Here is an 18,555-nt window from a genome sequence, read left to right as displayed (position 1 = left end):
TCACAAAAATTGTATTTTCTGTACCGGTAGCAGCTGACTCTTCTCCTTGTTTATGACCCAACCTAGATACTGTAATAGGTCTATGGTCATTTTCACATTGGTTTCTGTCTCTATTAGAGACTCTCCTGCAATGAGCAGATCGTCCAAGTAGGGCCATACTTGAATCTTCTGCATCCTTAGTGTTGCAATCACTGTCACTAACACCTTGGTAAAAACTCTTGGTGAAGTTTTCAGCCCAAAGGGCAGACAAGTAAACTGAAAATGATGATTGGCCACTGAAAACCTCAGGAACTTTCTGTACCATAGATTGATCGGAATGTGGTAATATGCATCCTTGAGATCTATCGATGCGAGGTAGTCTTCTCTTCTTATCCCCATCACAATAGAACTCAAGGTCTCCATCTTGAACTTTATCTGTTTTATATACACATTCAACTCCCTCAAATCCAGAATCGTTCTGAATGAGCCATTCGGTTTCCGTACCAGGAATAGATTCGAATAGAAACCCTTTCTGCGTTCCTTTTCTGGCACTGACTCTATGGCCCCTGACTGTAGGAGTTGATCGATCTTTAAGAACAGCGCTTCTCTTTCTTCTGAAAGTCCTGGTATCCTTGATTTCATGAATCTGTGATGGGAGGGGATTCTTTCGAATTCTATACAGTATCCCTGTTGTATTATGTTCAACACCCAGGTGTCTCTTATCATCATCCTCCAACACTCTGTGAACAGCATAAGTCTGTCCCCAATCTTCTTCACCTGAAGATAGTCATAACTTTCCCTTTTGGCCCCAATCCTTTTCTGGTTGATATCGGCCACGAAAATTTTGTCGAAAGGACTGCCTGGAGGTATTAGCATTCCCTCTCTTGTAATACGTCTTGCCAGGGCGGTAGGTCTTCGCCTCCCTATAAGCTTGTTTAGATGAGGCCGGAAAGTTGAAGCGATTCCTCTTTTCCTGGGGTAACCGGATTGACTTTCCCCCTGAAATCCTCTGGATCATAGTGTCCAGCTTGGAGCCGAAGAGGAATTTGCCTTCAAAGGGAAAGTTCGTGAGCTTATTCTTTGAATTAGCGTCCGCGTTCCAAGGCTTAAGCCATAGAGCCCTACGCCCTGTTACACCTGCTGCCATAGCCTTGGTTGCAAAGGACACCCCGTCTAGTGAGGCTTCACACATATAGTCGATGGCCTTTTGCATGACTTCTAAATTTTTTAGAAGGTGTTGTTTCGATATCTTCTCCTCCATATCCGTTTTTAGGTTGGAGGCCCAAAGTCGAACGGCCCTAGCAACAGAGGCCATAGCCACGTTGGCTTTCAGGGAGCCTGCAGAGGCTGAGTGTACTTTACGGAAAGAATTTTCAATTTTTCTGTCCATGGTATCCTTAAATGCCGCAGCATCTTCAACTGGTATAGTAGATTTTGATATGATTTCTGCCACCGCTGCATCTACCTTGGGTAAGGTACACCATCCCAGTAGGTCCTCATCCTTAAATGGGTACATTTTTTCTACCCTATTACACAAGGTAAACTTTTTGTCGACATTGATCCACTCTTTATTTATCATGTCTCTCACCATCTTGTTAAGTGGAAAGGTTCTCCCCTTCTTATCTCTGTCCTCATATAAGGGGTCTCTGTCCGATGTGGAGGCCACCTCTTTGAAATTCATGGCTTTGTAAATATTTTTCAGCAGGTTTTCTACCAGCTCTAAGTTAAATGATCTGACATCTTCCACTTCACCAGACTCGTCAGACGACTCCTTATCTTCACACTCAAACTCATCAGAAGAATCCTCTTCAGGTGTAAACTCTGCTTGTACTCTAGACCTTTTAGTAGATTGACTTTGAGCAAATTCATTCTTAGAAACAAAATTCTGCTTCATCCATGCCATTAACTCTTTAAGCATTTCCGAATGTTCTGGCTTCTTTGCCACTTTAGACTGTGCCATTTCACACAATTCACATACTGACTTTTTCTGACATGAAGCAAAGGTCTGATCACATGTCATGCAAACTGCTTCTATGAACTTTTTCTTTGCTGTCCTCTTCTTGTGTACAGGAGAGACAGGCGCACTAAAAATGTAGAGAAAACTACACTCAATATCTAGCTCAAAATAACGAAGCTGATGCCCAAAACCAAAGGGCTTACCTCACTGGGGCATCATCCGGCTTCTGGGGAGAAGGCGCTTCCATGGTAAATACTGCAGCGTTTCCAAACAGCATGCAAACACACCAAGCAGATAGACGCCATTATAGGACTTACTGCTGGCTATTTAACTGTTCCCTGTCCGCCCTCTGTGCTGAGAACGGCTAAACGGAACTCAAACCACTGCCCAGCGTTTCCGGTGGGACTGGATTCAAAGACGCACCTCCAGCGTCTGTGGGCGGAAGTGACGCGTTACCGGCACTTCCGCCCCTTCTGCCTTATCTACCAGCGTGTGTAGCCGCGGCTTTACAGCGGGGCTGCCGCACAGTCTCCCCAGCAGACCTGTTTCTTCCATACACCAGCACGCAGTGTATGACGTCCGGACCAGGTACTGCCATGGCAGGATATCGCGTGCAAGGAGACAAATACCGCTGGCCTCCTGCACCTTCTTCTCCCCGGGGAGCCACCCCAATCAGCTCCATGCTGCTCTGAGGTAACCCTGTTTAAACAAAAAATAATCTGTCCTACTCTGTCTACTTCTAAACGGAGACAGGAAAAAAGATGCAGGGGAGGTGAAGGAGGGGTCCATTATACCCAAGGTGGGCGGTCCCAAGAGAAACCAATCCTGTCTGCTCTAGTGGGGGAAGGGAATATCCCAATGTATGGCTGCCATGGGGATCGTAGAAGAAATTTTATATTTCCTATATAAAAAGGTAAATATTACAGGTCATTATGAGAAGTTAAAATGTTTGCTTGACAATTTTTACACCTAATCTGACATATTCCCTTGGCACGCAAAGGGTTAATGTTAGTTAAAAAAAAAAAAAAAAAAGTGTTTTGCCCACAAGGAAGACTATGTTGAGAAGTAAAGGCAATTAAAAAAAAAAAAATTTAGCTTTTTTTTTTTTTTACCACACATATGAAACCACCCTTGTATATCTAGCTATTATGTTTGATTAACATTTATAGAGCAAACTGCGTTAAAAAACCCCATTAAATCAGACATCTGACACCTTTTAGAAGCGTCATATTTTCCTTTTTCCCCACTAACATCCAAAATGGTCACTTTTCTGGTATCTGGCTCCCCACTTCTTTCATGCACTTCTGTCACATCACATATGGCTGACAATTCGCGCCCCACCACTAAGAGTAATGCAAATAGGCATTTTAAATTGGACTAGTTCGTAATCGTACGAATGTATGCAAGATTCATTCAACACCACACTACAAATTGAACGGACCAGCAAGAGTGTGCGAGTGTTTCCTAGGTGACCCAGATCATATGAATGGGTGGAACACACAAATGTTTTTTGCTCTCTTGATTTAACAGCGAACTCTGCTGAAACACTATAATGCTTTTGAATGTAAATCCTATTATACTGATGAGGAGTCAGTTAAATTAGGAGCTTTGCAGCGTGCATATGAGCCGAACTGCCCGAAAGTCCCAAATCTCATTTCAATATGCACTGCGATGGGGACGCAGACTAAAAAGTACAATTTAAGGGTGAAATCAGAGCAACTTAAGAGGCTTTGACGCTGACATGACAGCACATCATGGGCATCACACACATATTGGCCTTATTTGAATGGACTCCTTGATCTGTAAGCACAAGCAAATACTAACTTATTTTATGACATGTTACTACTGCACACAAGCTGTGGCTCACAGAAGGAGGATCATTGTATTGACACATGCATGCGGACAGGCTGCTTTTTACCTTTCCGGAACACTGCAAGTGTTCCCCAGGGACGGACAATGACGTGACAAACATGGTGATGCATCGCAAGAGAAAAACCGTCCCCATCAAGCTGCAGAGTCTACGTAAGAGAATTGACCTTGAGAAGAAAAAGACCAAGAATAAGGCTCACCAATAACAAGAATGCCTTTTTTTGCTCACACTTTCTTTTACGTTCTTATTGTGCAACGTTCTTAATACAATATTGTGAATTTGTGTGTTTCTTTTGACTGTGTATGTATTTTTTTTTCTGAAAACCCAATAACTATACTTAAGTGATAAAAAAATATAAATTAAAACAAGCTATGAAAGAAAAACATAGAATAGGTCACTAATCAAATGTAAATTTGTGGTGCACAAGATTCTGAGGTGACAAATTAATATTACAAATTACATATATTACATTTTATTTTATATATATATATATATATATATATATATATATATTTGCATGCACACTGTTGTTAACAAGTGAAGGGAGCACAATATGCTATTTGATCACTGAATTAAAACTTTTTTGTTTTTTACATTAAAATAATTTCTGCAGCTATGAACGAGTTCAAACATTGGACATGAGCATTTTATACAGTTAGGAAAAAGCTCTAAACCATTAGGTTTATGTACAATGAGATATAGAGCGAGTCTTTATCATAAACTACCTGTGTCTGTGGAGAAGCAGTACGAGGACCCAGATATAGCACAGTACCACTCCACACATCTCTGTCATTGCGAAGGCCCAGGGGATTCGGGGGACGCTGCACAGCAATGTAGGGGAGAAGTTAGGTACATGGACAACTACATTTACCAACTGTAAAAAACAAAACAAGAGTATGAGGTCTGATTAAAAGAGAGCAAAAAAAAAAAACCACCCCATCACTATATGAAATTATGTTAAATGAGCACTAGGTGGCACTGTGCTCCTAAGAGAGCAGCATAACACAGACATGTTTTGATGATCCCGTGAATGCTGGAACAAAACAGCTTATGAAATGTTTAGTAACAAAATCATAACATTTTATTCACATTTTTTCTCCAATTGGAACTATTTACATACACAATAATAAGCTAAGATCTGCCTCCCAATGTAGAACAATGAGCAGTGTACTATGGGTAAAGGAACAGACATGACCTTAGCTCCTATTGTGGACAGAATCGAAGGTGAAATTGACACTTTGTTTTGCTCAATGTGAAATGACGTACTGGAATGTATTCAGCTTCTTTCAGTGACAGATACTGTATCCAACATACGACCTTTACCTCATATATTGTGTATTGAAATATGCGGACATGTCCACATAAAAGTGCTTTATGATACAGTAAAACAAAACGCCACTATTTACCACTAAACCATACATTTCAAATTATACTTTGCAAATTATATGAATATTAATCTAACTTCATTAAGAATTCAACTAAATGCAAAGATAGTTGTATTATGAAGTGTGTATGGTCTTTCATATTGTGGGGCCAATCAAAGTTATTTGGGGGGTATTCCCTGAAAAGAGACATTTACTCAAAAAATGTACTATGGTGGGATTGCAGCAGACATATCCAGTATCTGCTTGAAGATGGCCATACACCATGCTGACTTCTGACTTGGAAGCAGTCCAAGAGATTGCTTGTGCTATGACTTGTGATGCGCACAGAACCACCATTGTATTGAACCCACTGTCATTTCCATGCAATTTGGGCTTATTTAATGCGACCAATCACCACAATGGCAGGAAAAAAAGCCAAATTGCAAGTGAATTGTTTTGTTTTTTTAAAGACAAGGTTTATTAGAGAGATGGTATGCAAAAACATTACTAAAGAAAGTGACCTACACAGAATTCTCAAAATAATGAACAATAGTGTAAGATTATAATAAGAGTGAATATAGTATGTCAAAATAATAATGTATACATCAGTATTTGTTAAAGTCAACACAGTAACAGAAACAATGCATAAACAGCGCTTTTATATTTTTAGATGTAATGGAAAGAAAAACTATAGGTGCCCATACACGGTACAATTATTGAATACAATATCGCATCTCATCTCATTGCATCGCACAGGTTTTGCAATGCAATGAGATGAGATCTAGTACAAAAAGTATGGGTACTCTTGACCTAGAAGGGCGCCCACGATTTTGATCTTGGGCATCGAAAGGTAAAAAATTGCGTTCGGTTGCATCGCATGCGATGCGATCGACGCGATTACCGCGATTTCCCATAGGGAACAATGTTAAATGTCCCAATTGACCCGATTTTCCATAGGGAACAATGTTAAATGTCCCACAGAGGCCAAATAGGCACCCTGAAGTGTGAAATGCCCCCCCCCAATTGTTAACGCCATCCCACGATCAACGTGAACCCGAAGCGTGGCGAGCGCAGCGAGCCCGCGAGGGGCGGCGGTACGCGTCCTACGACCTTTTCATACCCCCACTATCCACGTCGGCGTGGAGTTGAGAATAGAAAGTGTGGCGAGCGCAGCGAGCCACCGAGCCCAAAGCGTGGCGAGCCCCGCGAGGGGACGCGGACACCTGTGAAGCCCGCGAGGGGACGCGGATACCTGTGAAGGTATCCGCGTCCGCTGGCCACGCTTCGGGCTCGCCACACTTTCTATTCTCAACTCCACGCCGACGTGGATAGTGAGGGTATGAAAAGGACGTAGGATGCGTACCGCCGCCCCTCGCGGGCTCGCTGCGGTCGCCACGCTTCGGGTTGACGTTGATCGTGGGGTGGCGTTAACAATTGTGGGGGCCATTTCACACTTCAGGGTGCCTATTTGGCCTCTGTGGGCCATTTAACATTGTTCCCTATGGAAAATCGGGTCAATTGGGACATTTAACATTGTTCCCTATGGGTAATCGCGTCGGTCGCATCGCATGCGATTTTTTTGGTCGCATGCGATGCAACCGACGCGATTTACATTTTAACATGTGTTTCTATGTAAAATCGTGGGCATCGCATCGGTCGCATCGCATGCCATTATAATGGCATGCGATGTACATGCGATGCCCGCTATGGGCGCCCTTCTAGGTAAAGAGTACCAAAGTATGTGCTGCACATACTTTTTGTACTAGATCTCATCTCATCACATTGCAAAACCTGTGCGATGCAATGAGATGAGATGAGATATTGTATACAATAATTGTACCGAGTATGGGCACCTTAAGAATCGAGGTAAAGAAGTGTGAGAGGAGAGAGAGATTGGTACTTGTGTATTATCTGGGCGCCGGATATATTGCATCGCATGCCACTAGTTAAGGCATGCGATGCGATGGTACCTGATTTTGAGCCTTTCCCGGGAGGAGTGTACAATTTTAATATCGCGTCGCATCGCATGCCTTAACTAGTGGCATGCGATGCGATTATACCGGATATTACATTGTACAGGCACCCTGATGCCTGATTACAATGTTGCTGGTGCACTATCATTACTGCTATCATGTATTCCTTTTATAATTAATTTCTGAGGATGTTAGCATACATTTGGCCAAATATATCTACCTGCTCACCACGTTAAGGTCTCCTCATTAGAGCAGGTCCCTAGCACTATGGGGTTCATGCCTGGGGCACAGGGCACCCCCAAACCAGTCCAGCAAAACCACCGCAGGGCATCACATAAATAAAATATAGCTGTGAAGTGTAATAGAGTGTATAGTGTCATAGAATGTAGGGTATGTGTAAGCAACTAATAGTGATAAAGGGTGTGTCAAAAAGAAAAAAATTGTGAAAAAATACATATAAAAAAAGACATACATAGAAAAAGGATATGTTTATGTGAGTCTATGTGTAAAGTAGCGATGCCCTGGAGTGGTGAGCAGGTAGATATATTTGGCCAAATGTATGCTAACATCCTCAGAAATTAATTATAAAAGGAAGGAATACATGTTAGCAGTAATGATTGCATAGTGCACCTGCAACCCCCCTCTGTTTTGCATATAGCTAAAAATCTCAGCAAGGTAGCACCTCTCATTACAGGGTGTGCAGTCTAGGGCCCCCCCCCCCCCCTCTGTCCACTTATTACAATGTTCAATGCCCCCCCAGACCCGATTTTTAATTGTACACCCACCCTGATGGGTGATTACTATGTGAAATGCCCCCCCCCCCCCCCCATTGTTAACGCCACCCCAGTACCAACACCAACCCGAAGCGCGGCGAGCTCTGCGAGCCCGCGAGGGGCGGTGGTACGCGTCCTCTGACCTTTTCCTACCCCCACTATCCACATCGGCATGGAGTTGATTTTATATAGTGTGACGAGCGCAGCGAGCCACCGAGCCCCGCAAGGGGACGCGTATTACTTCACATGTATTCCGCGTCCGATCGCCACGCTTCGGGCTCGGTGGCTCGCTACACTATATAATATCAACTCCACGCCGACGTGGATAGTGGGGGTATGAAAAGGTTGGAGGACGCGTACCGCCGCCGCTCGCCACGCTTCGGGTTGGCGTTGATAGTGGGGTGGCGTTAACAATGGGGGCCATTTAACATAGTAATCACCCATCAGGGTGGGTGTACAATCAAAAATCGGGTCTGGGGGGTCATTTAACATAGGAATCAGGCATCTGGGCGCCTGTGCGATTACAAATCGGGTCCAATCGCATCGCATGCGATAAGCCTGTATGCGATGCGATTTTTTAACGTGTGATGAAAAAAATCGGGCACCCAGATAAGTACCGAGAGATTTTTAGCATTAAACAGGAAAAGAGTGGGGAAAGTGAGAGGGGCATGGAAAGGAGAGTAGAGGGGGGAGACAAAGAGGGGAAAGGGGAAGAGAAATAATAGGTAATAAGAAATGAGAATATAAAATAACCTGACCGGCCCTATTCGCCCCAAGGGATAATAAGTTCTAGTAGGAGGGAGAGGGATTGGGAACAATCACGTGAATGCAGGGGTAAATAAGAAGTCCAAGGTTCCCAAACCTTGATACATTTCCATCTGGAACCTATAAGAGTATGTGTAATATACTCCATCGGGTGGATGTGCCAAACTTTAGCAATAATCTCAGCTAACATTGGATGGTGAACAGGTCTCCATCGAGACGCAATACAACATCTTGTCGCAATGGCAAGATCAGTAAACAACGTTGGTGGCAAGATGCTTCTGGTAGGGAAGAAAATGTTTGGCAGTAAGAGGGATATGCAGAGATACTGAGCTAGCTAGAGTCTTAACTTTGCGCCGCAGAGGAGCAATCCAACCAGATGGGAAAGAATGTACATTATTATAATGGGGAGACCTCTGGGTGCATCTTATTGAGTCTAGTGGTGACGTAATACCACCTACAGAATAGTTTATATGCGTTTTATTCGGTCTTACACAAATAGAGCTGGAAGCAATGTTTGGGTACTTATGTAGTATCTGGGCTGCCGATTTCTAAATCGGGTCGGATCGGGAGATCGCATCGCATCGCATGCGACCATGCGATTCGATGCGATGCGATGCGATGACCCGATTTTTCCATAGGAATCAATGTTAAAATGGACTGAGTCCATTTTAACATGGAATTCAATGGGAAAAATGGGTCCTTTTCATACCCCTACTATCCAAGTGGGCATGGAGTTGGATATAAACCTGTGGCGAGCGTAGCGAGCCACCGAGCCCGAAGCGTGGCGAGCGAAGCGAGCCCCGCGAGGGGACGAATACCGTCCCCTCGCGGGGCTCGCTTCGCTCGCCACGCTTCGGGCTCGGTGGCTCGCTACGCTCGCCACAGGTTTATATCCAACTCCATGCCCACTTGGATAGTAGGGGTATGAAAAGGACCCATTTTTCCATAGGAATCATTTTAACATTGATTCCTATGGAAAAATCGGGTCATCGCATCCGATATCGGATGCGATGCGATGCGATGCGATATCGCATCGCATCGCATCTGATTGTATGCCTTAACTTAAGGCATACAATCAAAAAATCGGCAGCCCAGATACTACATAAGTACCAATGTTTGTATAAATCCCAGACCAATCATCAGCATCAAGGATTTCCCCCAAATCCAATTCCCAGGCCCTCTCATGAGAGTCTCTATAATACGAAGGGGTATGGATCATTGGGTAGACAGCAACTACTGTATGTTGACATTCAGGAAGGTTGACATGGGGTTTTTCACTTTTTGTCCCAAATGTCGACACAGTTGACATTGGCACTGAAACGTAGCACGGCATCCGCTTGCCATGCTTCGGGCACGGTGCATCGATACGCTTGGCACACTATTTTATTCTCCCACCACGCCCTAGTGGATGGTAGGGCATGAAATACCACCTGTCGGCACGTGTCGGCTAAAAAAAAACTGATAACCCCCATGTCAACCTTTTGACCGTCGACCTTCCCCGTGTCGACCTTCAGTCATGTCGACTAACGCTTGTAGACCTAGTGACCGTATCCCATCCGAAGGATGGGGAGAGAGTAATGTATACAAGGTGGAGATGAGCCCTCCGAAGTATCAAATTCTCAATGGTTGATAGGGTCCTAGAGCTAAGCCTCAACACAAATGATGCGTGAATAGGTCTACTTTGCAAATATGCAAAAAATTATGGGGGATAGAAAATGTATCTTGAATCTCTGCAAATTAAAGATTATTGTATGAACAGATGTACTTCAAGGATGTATACTATGCAATGTACATTCTGATTCAGTAGGTCAACATTATGATATTAGGGTTAGATGACATGGGAATGCAAAATCCAACTGTTGACATGCAGTCACAATGTCAACATTATTTCTGTGTCAGCTTTTCATATGTCGACCTTCTGTCCATTTATGTCAACATTCTGAAAGTTTACTTTATATACCACACCTCTATATGACTAAACTACCAGAGTATTAATTGTACACTTCCCCTAAACCACGCATGTCCAAACTGTGGCCCTCCAGCTGCTGTGAAACTGCACATACCAGTATGCCTTGCCATCATTTTAGCATTCCCGAATAGCAAAACTGTGGCAAAGCATCATGGGACTTGTAGTTTCACAACAGCTGGAGGGGCATAGTTTGGACATGCCTGTAAAACCATACCATTTATTTCAATAGTTGTTTTATTTGAACTCATTTAAATGCTAATTATGTAAGCGTAGTCCGAATGTGCCTCCTAGGCCCAGCACATATCAAGGGCTAGTATTGAGCAACACATTACAACATAAGTTGTCCCAGTCCTTGATTTGCTAACTACAGCAGAGACAATGAACTAAAGTGACTTCTGGTATTCAGTGGAACTTGGTACAAATGTCAACTGCTCATAACACTGTTCTAGAATGAGACACCCTTGACCCTGAAAGCAAAACACACATGGAAATTATCCCTGCTGACATGAATGTAAGAACATACAAAGTATTACATATTAAAAAAAAAAGTAACTTTAAAAAGATTAACTTTGTAAGAGAAAATATCTTCCAAAATGACGTGCCTGTTTTTGTGCTTTTATATTAGTATTGGAATTAAAATGTAAAAATTAAAAGAAAAATCAACTATAAAAGGCACCCATACACTGGGCCGATTTGTCCTAAAAACAAGTCGGACTAGTTTCCCCAGAGCCCCCCCGGAAGCTCCCTGGGAGGCTCACATGCGATCTGCTACTTGATGTGAGATTTTTACATACAATGAAACACATGCGATTTACTGCATGTAATAGTCCCGGGGAGCTGCTGCAGTGGCGGGGGCAGGCAGCTCGTAGTGGCGGGCAGCGGGTCCGTCCGAGCGGCGGCTGGGAGGCTGAAGCTTGTAGCGGCATTTTGCCAGGCGGCGGGATATGGCTGCTGAATAATTTGAAATGTCAGGCCAGTCATTTCAAAATGTTCAGCAGCCACATCCCGCCACCCGGCAAAATGCCGCTACAAGCTTCAGCCTCCCAGCCGCCGCTTGGACGGTCCCCGTTTTTTTTTCTTCAATAGATTTTAATGAACAAATGTATGTATGTACAGTATTTATGTATGTATCAATGCACAATGAGCATGGTACAACAGAATATGTTCATTTTCATAGTCCGAAGGAACCAACATTAAAAAATCAAAAGAGAAAAAGCCGCCCAATTAAACCACCACAAAAGACTTACGCCCATTTAAAAAGTGTTTTTGGCGCAGTTTATGTCATTTTCCAGGGTGACCAGAGCAATGAGTTCTCTCTTACAGATAGAGTTGGAACCTCCTGATTATGAAGGTGAATAGACTTTATTCTATTCTCCCATTACAAAACATCACTCTACAGGCACTTATTGATATGGAGAGTACCACTGCATTTTAGGAAAAATCAAGCTGACCTTGCATACATCATTAGATAGTATTAGTATGCTCGCCTATACTTAAGCACGGACATGTTGGTGAACACTACTATTACTATCTGCTAATATGTTTAAATGCAATATATTCCAAATTCACTATTAACCACATAGTCATTATTAAAGGTGACCATGAGAGCCCCCTAATCTATGATATGGGATGCTTAGCTATGGAATGCTAACCGTATGCTCTAATTTAATCACAAACCTGGTTACCCAGCTCACAAGGTTTATGTAACCGGGGAGGCCCTATTTGGCCATACATATGGAGCAGAATTAACTATTGAAGTCCTGGATTTGGTCATTACACAAAGAATATCAAGTTATTAAACTTTTACACTTTTGTAACTGAGCATCAAACAAAGAAAAATAAATCTCACCCATGTGTAGGAGTTCGGAAAACAAATACATTTTCATATACAGAGCCTTTGCTTACACAGAGCATTGACTCACCTGTCCAGGAAAATGTCTGGTAGAGGTGGGTATGTTTGCATGTCAGGAACACGTTCATGTACTATAACCATCACAAAGGAGGTGAAGCCGAACACTATGAAAACGTAAATACAGCTGATGGCGGTCTTCCAGTACTCTGGGTCCAGTCTCTTTGGTGGATGTTTGTGCTTTCCATTGGAGTACTGATGTGGTTCCACGCTAGAATCTGTTCCGTGTCCATCATATTCTCCAGGCAGCTCCCCATTACATAACCAGTCAGGACTTGGTGGAGAGCTGAGGCTGAGGGTTCCAGGCGTGGGTTCGCTGCTCAAGCCTAACTCCTCTAGGACACTAACATTCTGTTTTTGCAACTTGCGAATAGAAAGCATAAGACGCTTGATATCCCCCAGCACCTTAATCTCTAATGGCGGGGAGCGCAAGTCATACTCTGTTAATGCTAACAAAGCTGTGCCATCTAAGCGGTGCTTGTTACACAGGATATCCACGTAGTCACAGAATCCTTCTTCCCGCAGCCATTTGGCCACATGTTTTGTAGTCCAGCGGCGCATACATAACTGACTGTTTGCCATTGTTTTAGGAGATACCTGTGTAAAGAGACAATATGGATTCAGTTTTTGCGGCACATGACAATTTATTAAAATTGAAGACGACACATGAGTGATATGAACTGTATTATATTGCACATAGACTTATGCTGCAATGTAAGATAACAGCAACATATTCTATTTACAATGTAATATCATGGATATCATTCTGTTTAAGTAATTTGGCATTCTAATATGCATAATTAGCCTAAAGCGCAAACAAACGGTGATTACCATGTCTCAACCTACATTTCCTAAATGAAGAACTAGTTTTCCTCTTTCAATGGTTCAGTGTGAGGTCGGGACATCTGTACTAATTATGCATCAAATTATTACCATTATTGGTCTGTGGTTTTGAATGACTTAATGTACAGTATATTGTAGACTAAGCATGAGGTAACGCTGGTTCTGCTTTGGCAGGAAAACACATTGTAAGTTACCATTCAGCTGCCAGTCCTCAATCTCAAAGCAGGTATGTATTCTTATGAGCCATAGTCATAGAGGGGTATTCAATCCCTGCTGCTATTTCTGACAGGGGGAAATAGCGGAGGGCACCTAGTCAAAGCTGTCTTCACCAACAGCATTGAAGAGGCAGATCGACCCATCGGGCCCGTTTTGCCGAGAACAGCCATGAACTGTCATGATCACGGGCGGATCTTGACAATCCACGCCCGTTTACGTGGACAAACCCCCCTTTTCGCCGATCGCCTGGTGGGATAGTGAATCCCGCCTGGTGATTTGCGGTCGAGCAAATCGAAAATGGGCCAGGTGGTACTAACAGCCGTGACCTGGGATTGAATACCCCCCTAAATCTTCAAGCATGCACTCCATGTAAAAGCATTTAAATCTGAAATAAATAACTCTGGGCTCATTCTGTGCTCTGGTTCCTTGAGTTGCATACCATTCTGCCCACAAATTGGTCCAGTGACACATATACATATAGTGGGCTTTATAATTGACATGGCACAGACATCAGTGGATCTGTATAACGCACTATTTTTTCTCAGACAGTTTTCCTGAATTAATTTCCAACCATGTACATTGTTCATGATCATGCAAAAGAGAAGGGGTCAGTGACACAATTATACACAATTTTCTATTTCAACAGAATAGAATTCACTTATAGGTGTTGTTGCTGGCAAATCACAAGTCTGCTGTATGCCAGATTAGAAACTCCCAAATTCAGTCCTAAAATCTGTCCCAAAATCTGCTGAATCATATAACTAAACGCCCATACACACTGGGTAAATTTGAGCTGAACGCAGCTCACTTTTACCATTTGAGATGCTTTCAGCTCAATAGCCGCCCAGAGTGCTGATGCCAGCTCCTGCATAATGTATTTTCCCCCGTCATCGCTGTGCAAAAATGCCCACGTATGTATGAGTTTCCTTTGTGTACTTTGATTTCCTCCCACAACCAATGACCAAATGGCTGAGCCGCAGTCAGAAAACCGACACCTGCATCCGGGATGCCAGCGCCGGTATAGGGAAGGCAGGCATCCTGACCGCATCCCCTAATGACATACTGGTAGGTTAACTGGCTTCAAACACTGATAACCCTAGTGGTCCTGTGGTAGGAAATACAGATTGCAAGCTCCACTAGGACAGTGACGTGGAGGAATAAATATTCTCTGTAAAGTGTTGAACAATATTCTATAAAGAAAAGCCCTTTGTAAATAAATAATTGGTAACGGTTACTAAAGTTTGATAAAATAACTACATTCCTATTTATAATTGCAGTGTAAAAGATAAATATCTACGTGCCACAAAACAAATAGAACGTACCTGTGGAGTCATCTCTGGAGAGTTATCACAGCCCTTAAGTATTGAGACAGAAGAAAGAAATTAAGTTTTCCAAAATATCGTTAGAAAATGTCAGCATAAGTCATGATAGAGTGAAAGCCGAAGGGAAGCCAACTGTACAGTGACCATGACTCCTGTGGCCATGAGACGTAAAGAAGTTACTGAGCCCTTGAGATTTTAATACTAAGCAAAAATATTAACATTTTAGTGATAAGGGATAAAGCCAAAGGTCTCCCTTGTATTTATCAGACTTGTTACACGGCTATCAGCACTATGATAAAGCTGCATAAGGATGGATGCCAAGTGTACGGTGGTGGCTGTAAACGAGAAGCCCTGATGTGCTGTAAGCAGTGCTGTAATGTCCCGGCAGCTTGCACAGACCGCACGGATTATGCTTGCTGAGTGCTAGGAAGGGAGTCCTGCAGTAGGCGGTTTCATGTCAGGGTGGAACAGGGTATGAATCACTGTGATTTTCTGCTGTGATCAGGAAATTACATTCTTGGGCAACTGTTCTCATTGCAGAGGGAGATGTGAGCACTGTGATGCGGAAGGTTGCACATACAGCTGGGGGGATTTACAAATCTGCAGTTGCTTAAGTAGCATTGCAGTGGACTGTCAAACTAAGGGTTAATAGGGAAGTCTGGAAATGTTCGGGTACAAGTTAGAAAGGACACGATTGTCAGCCTTTAAACATCTGGTTCTTTCAAAGCCATCTGCTAAAAACATTGACATAAGCATGTGACAACCTCGGGGGCATTTCAATTCCTTCCCACTGATTTAGTTCCTGGACTAAGTGATGGAGCTGTACAATTACTTCCCACAATGGCCACTATTTCCGGCAGTACAAGCAGTACATTGCCTTTTTAAATCCAATGGCAAAAAAACAGTCTATAAATGAAGACAATGTGGCAATGTTTTTTAAAGCCCCATTGATAAATATACCAAAAGTGTGTCATCAATGTATAACATATATCTAAACAAAAACAAAATGAACATAAGTAAGCAGTAAACCTGTAGCTAAAGTTAGGTAATGCCTAAAGTTTTCTGTTCAAACATTTAGAGGCAAATAAAATTACCCACCTGTTCCCCCATGAAAAGAGCCTGAAATTATTACATTTCAATCTTTTTATTCAACTCAAGGCACATGGAACAAGATTGTAAAATTGTCAAGGACCCCCACTGGAAAGAAAACACACAGAAATTACCCCCCACAGAAAAAAAAAAAAAAAAACCATTTTCCCCCACATGAACAAAATACACTATAAAAAAACAAACTCAACATATTGAGCCCCAGATGAAGTAGTAAAGTACGCAGAGCCTGTGCCAGGCTTATCTGGTTGCCAACTGTGGATTCCCCAAAGTGTAGATTTAACCCTTCCTGACAGAGCCAGTTTTTGCGTTCCTGACAGAGCCCTTTTTTTCAAATCTGACATGTATCACTTAAGTGGGGATAACTTTTTTTTGCTTTTACTTATCCCAGTGATTTTGAGATTGTTTTCTCATGACACATTGTACTTCAAATTAGTGGTAAATTTGGATCGATACAGTCTGTGTTTTTTTGTGAAAAATACCAAAATGTCGTAAAAAAATGGAAAATTTAGCAATTTGCAAAATGTTAAATTTTCTGCTTGTGAGACAAATAATCATACCACTCAAAATAGTTAATAACTAACATAGACCATATGTCTACTTTATGTTTCCATCATTATTTCAACTTCCTTTTAATTTTTTTGGACACTAGGAGGCTTACAATATGAATAGCAAATTCTCAAATTTTCAAGAAAATTTCAAACACTGATTTATTTAGGGACCAGTTCAGTTCTGATGTGACTTTGAGGGACTTGTATGTGAGACACCCCCATAAATGATACCATTTCAAAAACTGCACCCCTCACAGTATTCAAAACAGCATTTTGGAAGTTTGTTAACCCTTTAGGTGTTTCACAGGAATTAAAACAAAGTGTAGGTGAAATTTCAAAATTTCATTTTTTTTGCAGATTTGCAATTTTAATACATTTTTCTAAGGAACACAGTACATTTTACTAGAGAAATGTGACTAAAAATTGATTCCCCCAATTCTTTTGTTTTCATAAATATCCTATATGTGGCCCTAGTGTGCACGTTGACCAAACCACAGGCTTCATAATAGAAGGAGCACCTACTTGATTTTGGAGCCTCCTTTTTATGAGATTATTTTTTAGGCACCATGTAGGTTTCTAGGCACCATAAGATGCTAAAAGTTAGGAACCCCCCCAGTGACCCCATTTTGCAAACTACACCCCTCAGGGAATTCATCTAGGGGTATAGTGTACATTTCAAACCCCCAGGGGTTTCACCAATTGTGGTACAACTGGGCAGTGAAAATGAAAAATTACATTTTTTACACAAAAATGCAGTTCTGGCTCCAAATTTGTCATTTTCACAAGGAATGAAGGAGACCAAGCACCCCAAAATCTGTGCCCCAATTTCTCCCGAGTACGGCAATGCCTCACATGTGACCAAAAAATACCATTTGGGTGCATGGCAGGACTCAGAAAGGAAGGAGTGATTTTTGGATTTTGCAGCTCAGATTCTGGTGGAATGTTGGTGGGTGCTATGTTGCATTAGCAAGACCCCCCAAGCACCAATACAGTGGAACCCCCCCACAAGTGACCCCATTTTGCTAACTACACCCCTCAGGGAATTCATCTAGGGGTATAGTGTACATTTCAAACCCCCAGGGGTTTCACCAATTTTGATACAACTGGGCAGTGAAAATGAAAAATTACATTTTTTTACACAAAAATGCAGTTCTGGCTCAAAAATTTTCATTTTCATAAGGTATGAAGGAGAAAAAGCACCCCAAAATCTGTGCCCCAATTTCTCCCGAGTACGGCAATGCCTCACATGTGACCAAAAAATACCATTTGGGTGCATGGCAGGACTCAGAAAGGAAGGAGTGATTTTTGGATTTTGCAGCTCAGATTCTGGTGGAATGTTGGTGGGTGCTATGTTGCATTAGCAAGACCCCCCAAGCACCAATACAGTGGAACCCCCCCACAAGTGACCCCATTTTGCAAACTACACCCCTCAGGGAATTCATCTAGGGGTATAGTGTACATTTCAAACCCCCAGGGGTTTCACCAATTTTGATACAACTGGGCAGTGAAAATGAAAAATTACATTTTTTTACACAAAAATGCAGTTCTGGCTCAAAATTTTTCATTTTCATAAGGTATGAAGGAGAAAAAGCACCCCAAAATCTGTGCCCCAATTTCTCCCGAGTATGGCAATGCCTCATATGTGACCAAAAAATACCAGTTGGGTGCATGGCAGGACTCAGAAGGGAAGGAGTGATTTTTGGTGGTGGAATGTTGGTGGGTGCTATGTCGCATTAGCAAGACCCCCAAAGCACCAATACAGTGGAACCCCCCCACAAGTGACCCCATTTTGCAAACTAAACCCCTCAGGGAATTCATCTAGGGGTATAGTGTACATTTCAAACCCACAGGGGTTTTACCAATTTTGATACAACTGGGCAGTGAAAATTAAAAATTACATTTTTTTACACAAAAATGCAGTTCTGGCTCAAAATTTTTCATTTTCAGAAGGTATGAA

The 18,555-nt window shown here is 42.4% G+C and overlaps 1 protein-coding gene across 2 annotated transcripts in view; it reads right to left on the bottom strand.

The window, feature by feature from the left end:
* Positions 1 to 18,555, bottom strand: part of SAMD8 (sterile alpha motif domain containing 8) — a 43,773-nt gene that overhangs the window by 9,200 nt on the left and 16,018 nt on the right. Inside the window, exons 2-6 of one of the 2 annotated variants that reach the window (XM_083146222.1) lie at positions 16,039 to 16,137; positions 14,941 to 14,973; positions 12,573 to 13,156; positions 4,532 to 4,627; positions 3,855 to 3,972 (exon numbers count right to left, since the gene is read on the bottom strand). In XM_083146222.1, the coding sequence (XP_083002348.1) occupies positions 3,855 to 3,972; positions 4,532 to 4,627; positions 12,573 to 13,156; positions 14,941 to 14,973; positions 16,039 to 16,050 (843 nt within the window). In that variant the 5' untranslated portion in view covers positions 16,051 to 16,137. The remainder of the gene's footprint in view (positions 1 to 3,854; positions 3,973 to 4,531; positions 4,628 to 12,572; positions 13,157 to 14,940; positions 14,974 to 16,038; positions 16,138 to 18,555) is intronic. The other variant, XM_083146223.1, reaches the window with a different exon arrangement.

This window comes from Crinia signifera, chromosome 6, assembly GCF_055691185.1.
Source record: "Crinia signifera chromosome 6, ASM5569118v1, whole genome shotgun sequence".
In the NCBI taxonomy this organism is placed as follows: domain Eukaryota; kingdom Metazoa; phylum Chordata; class Amphibia; order Anura; family Myobatrachidae; genus Crinia; species Crinia signifera.
The sequence above is the reverse complement of the archived record's forward strand: the minus strand, read 5'-3'. Positions and strand labels throughout refer to the sequence as shown.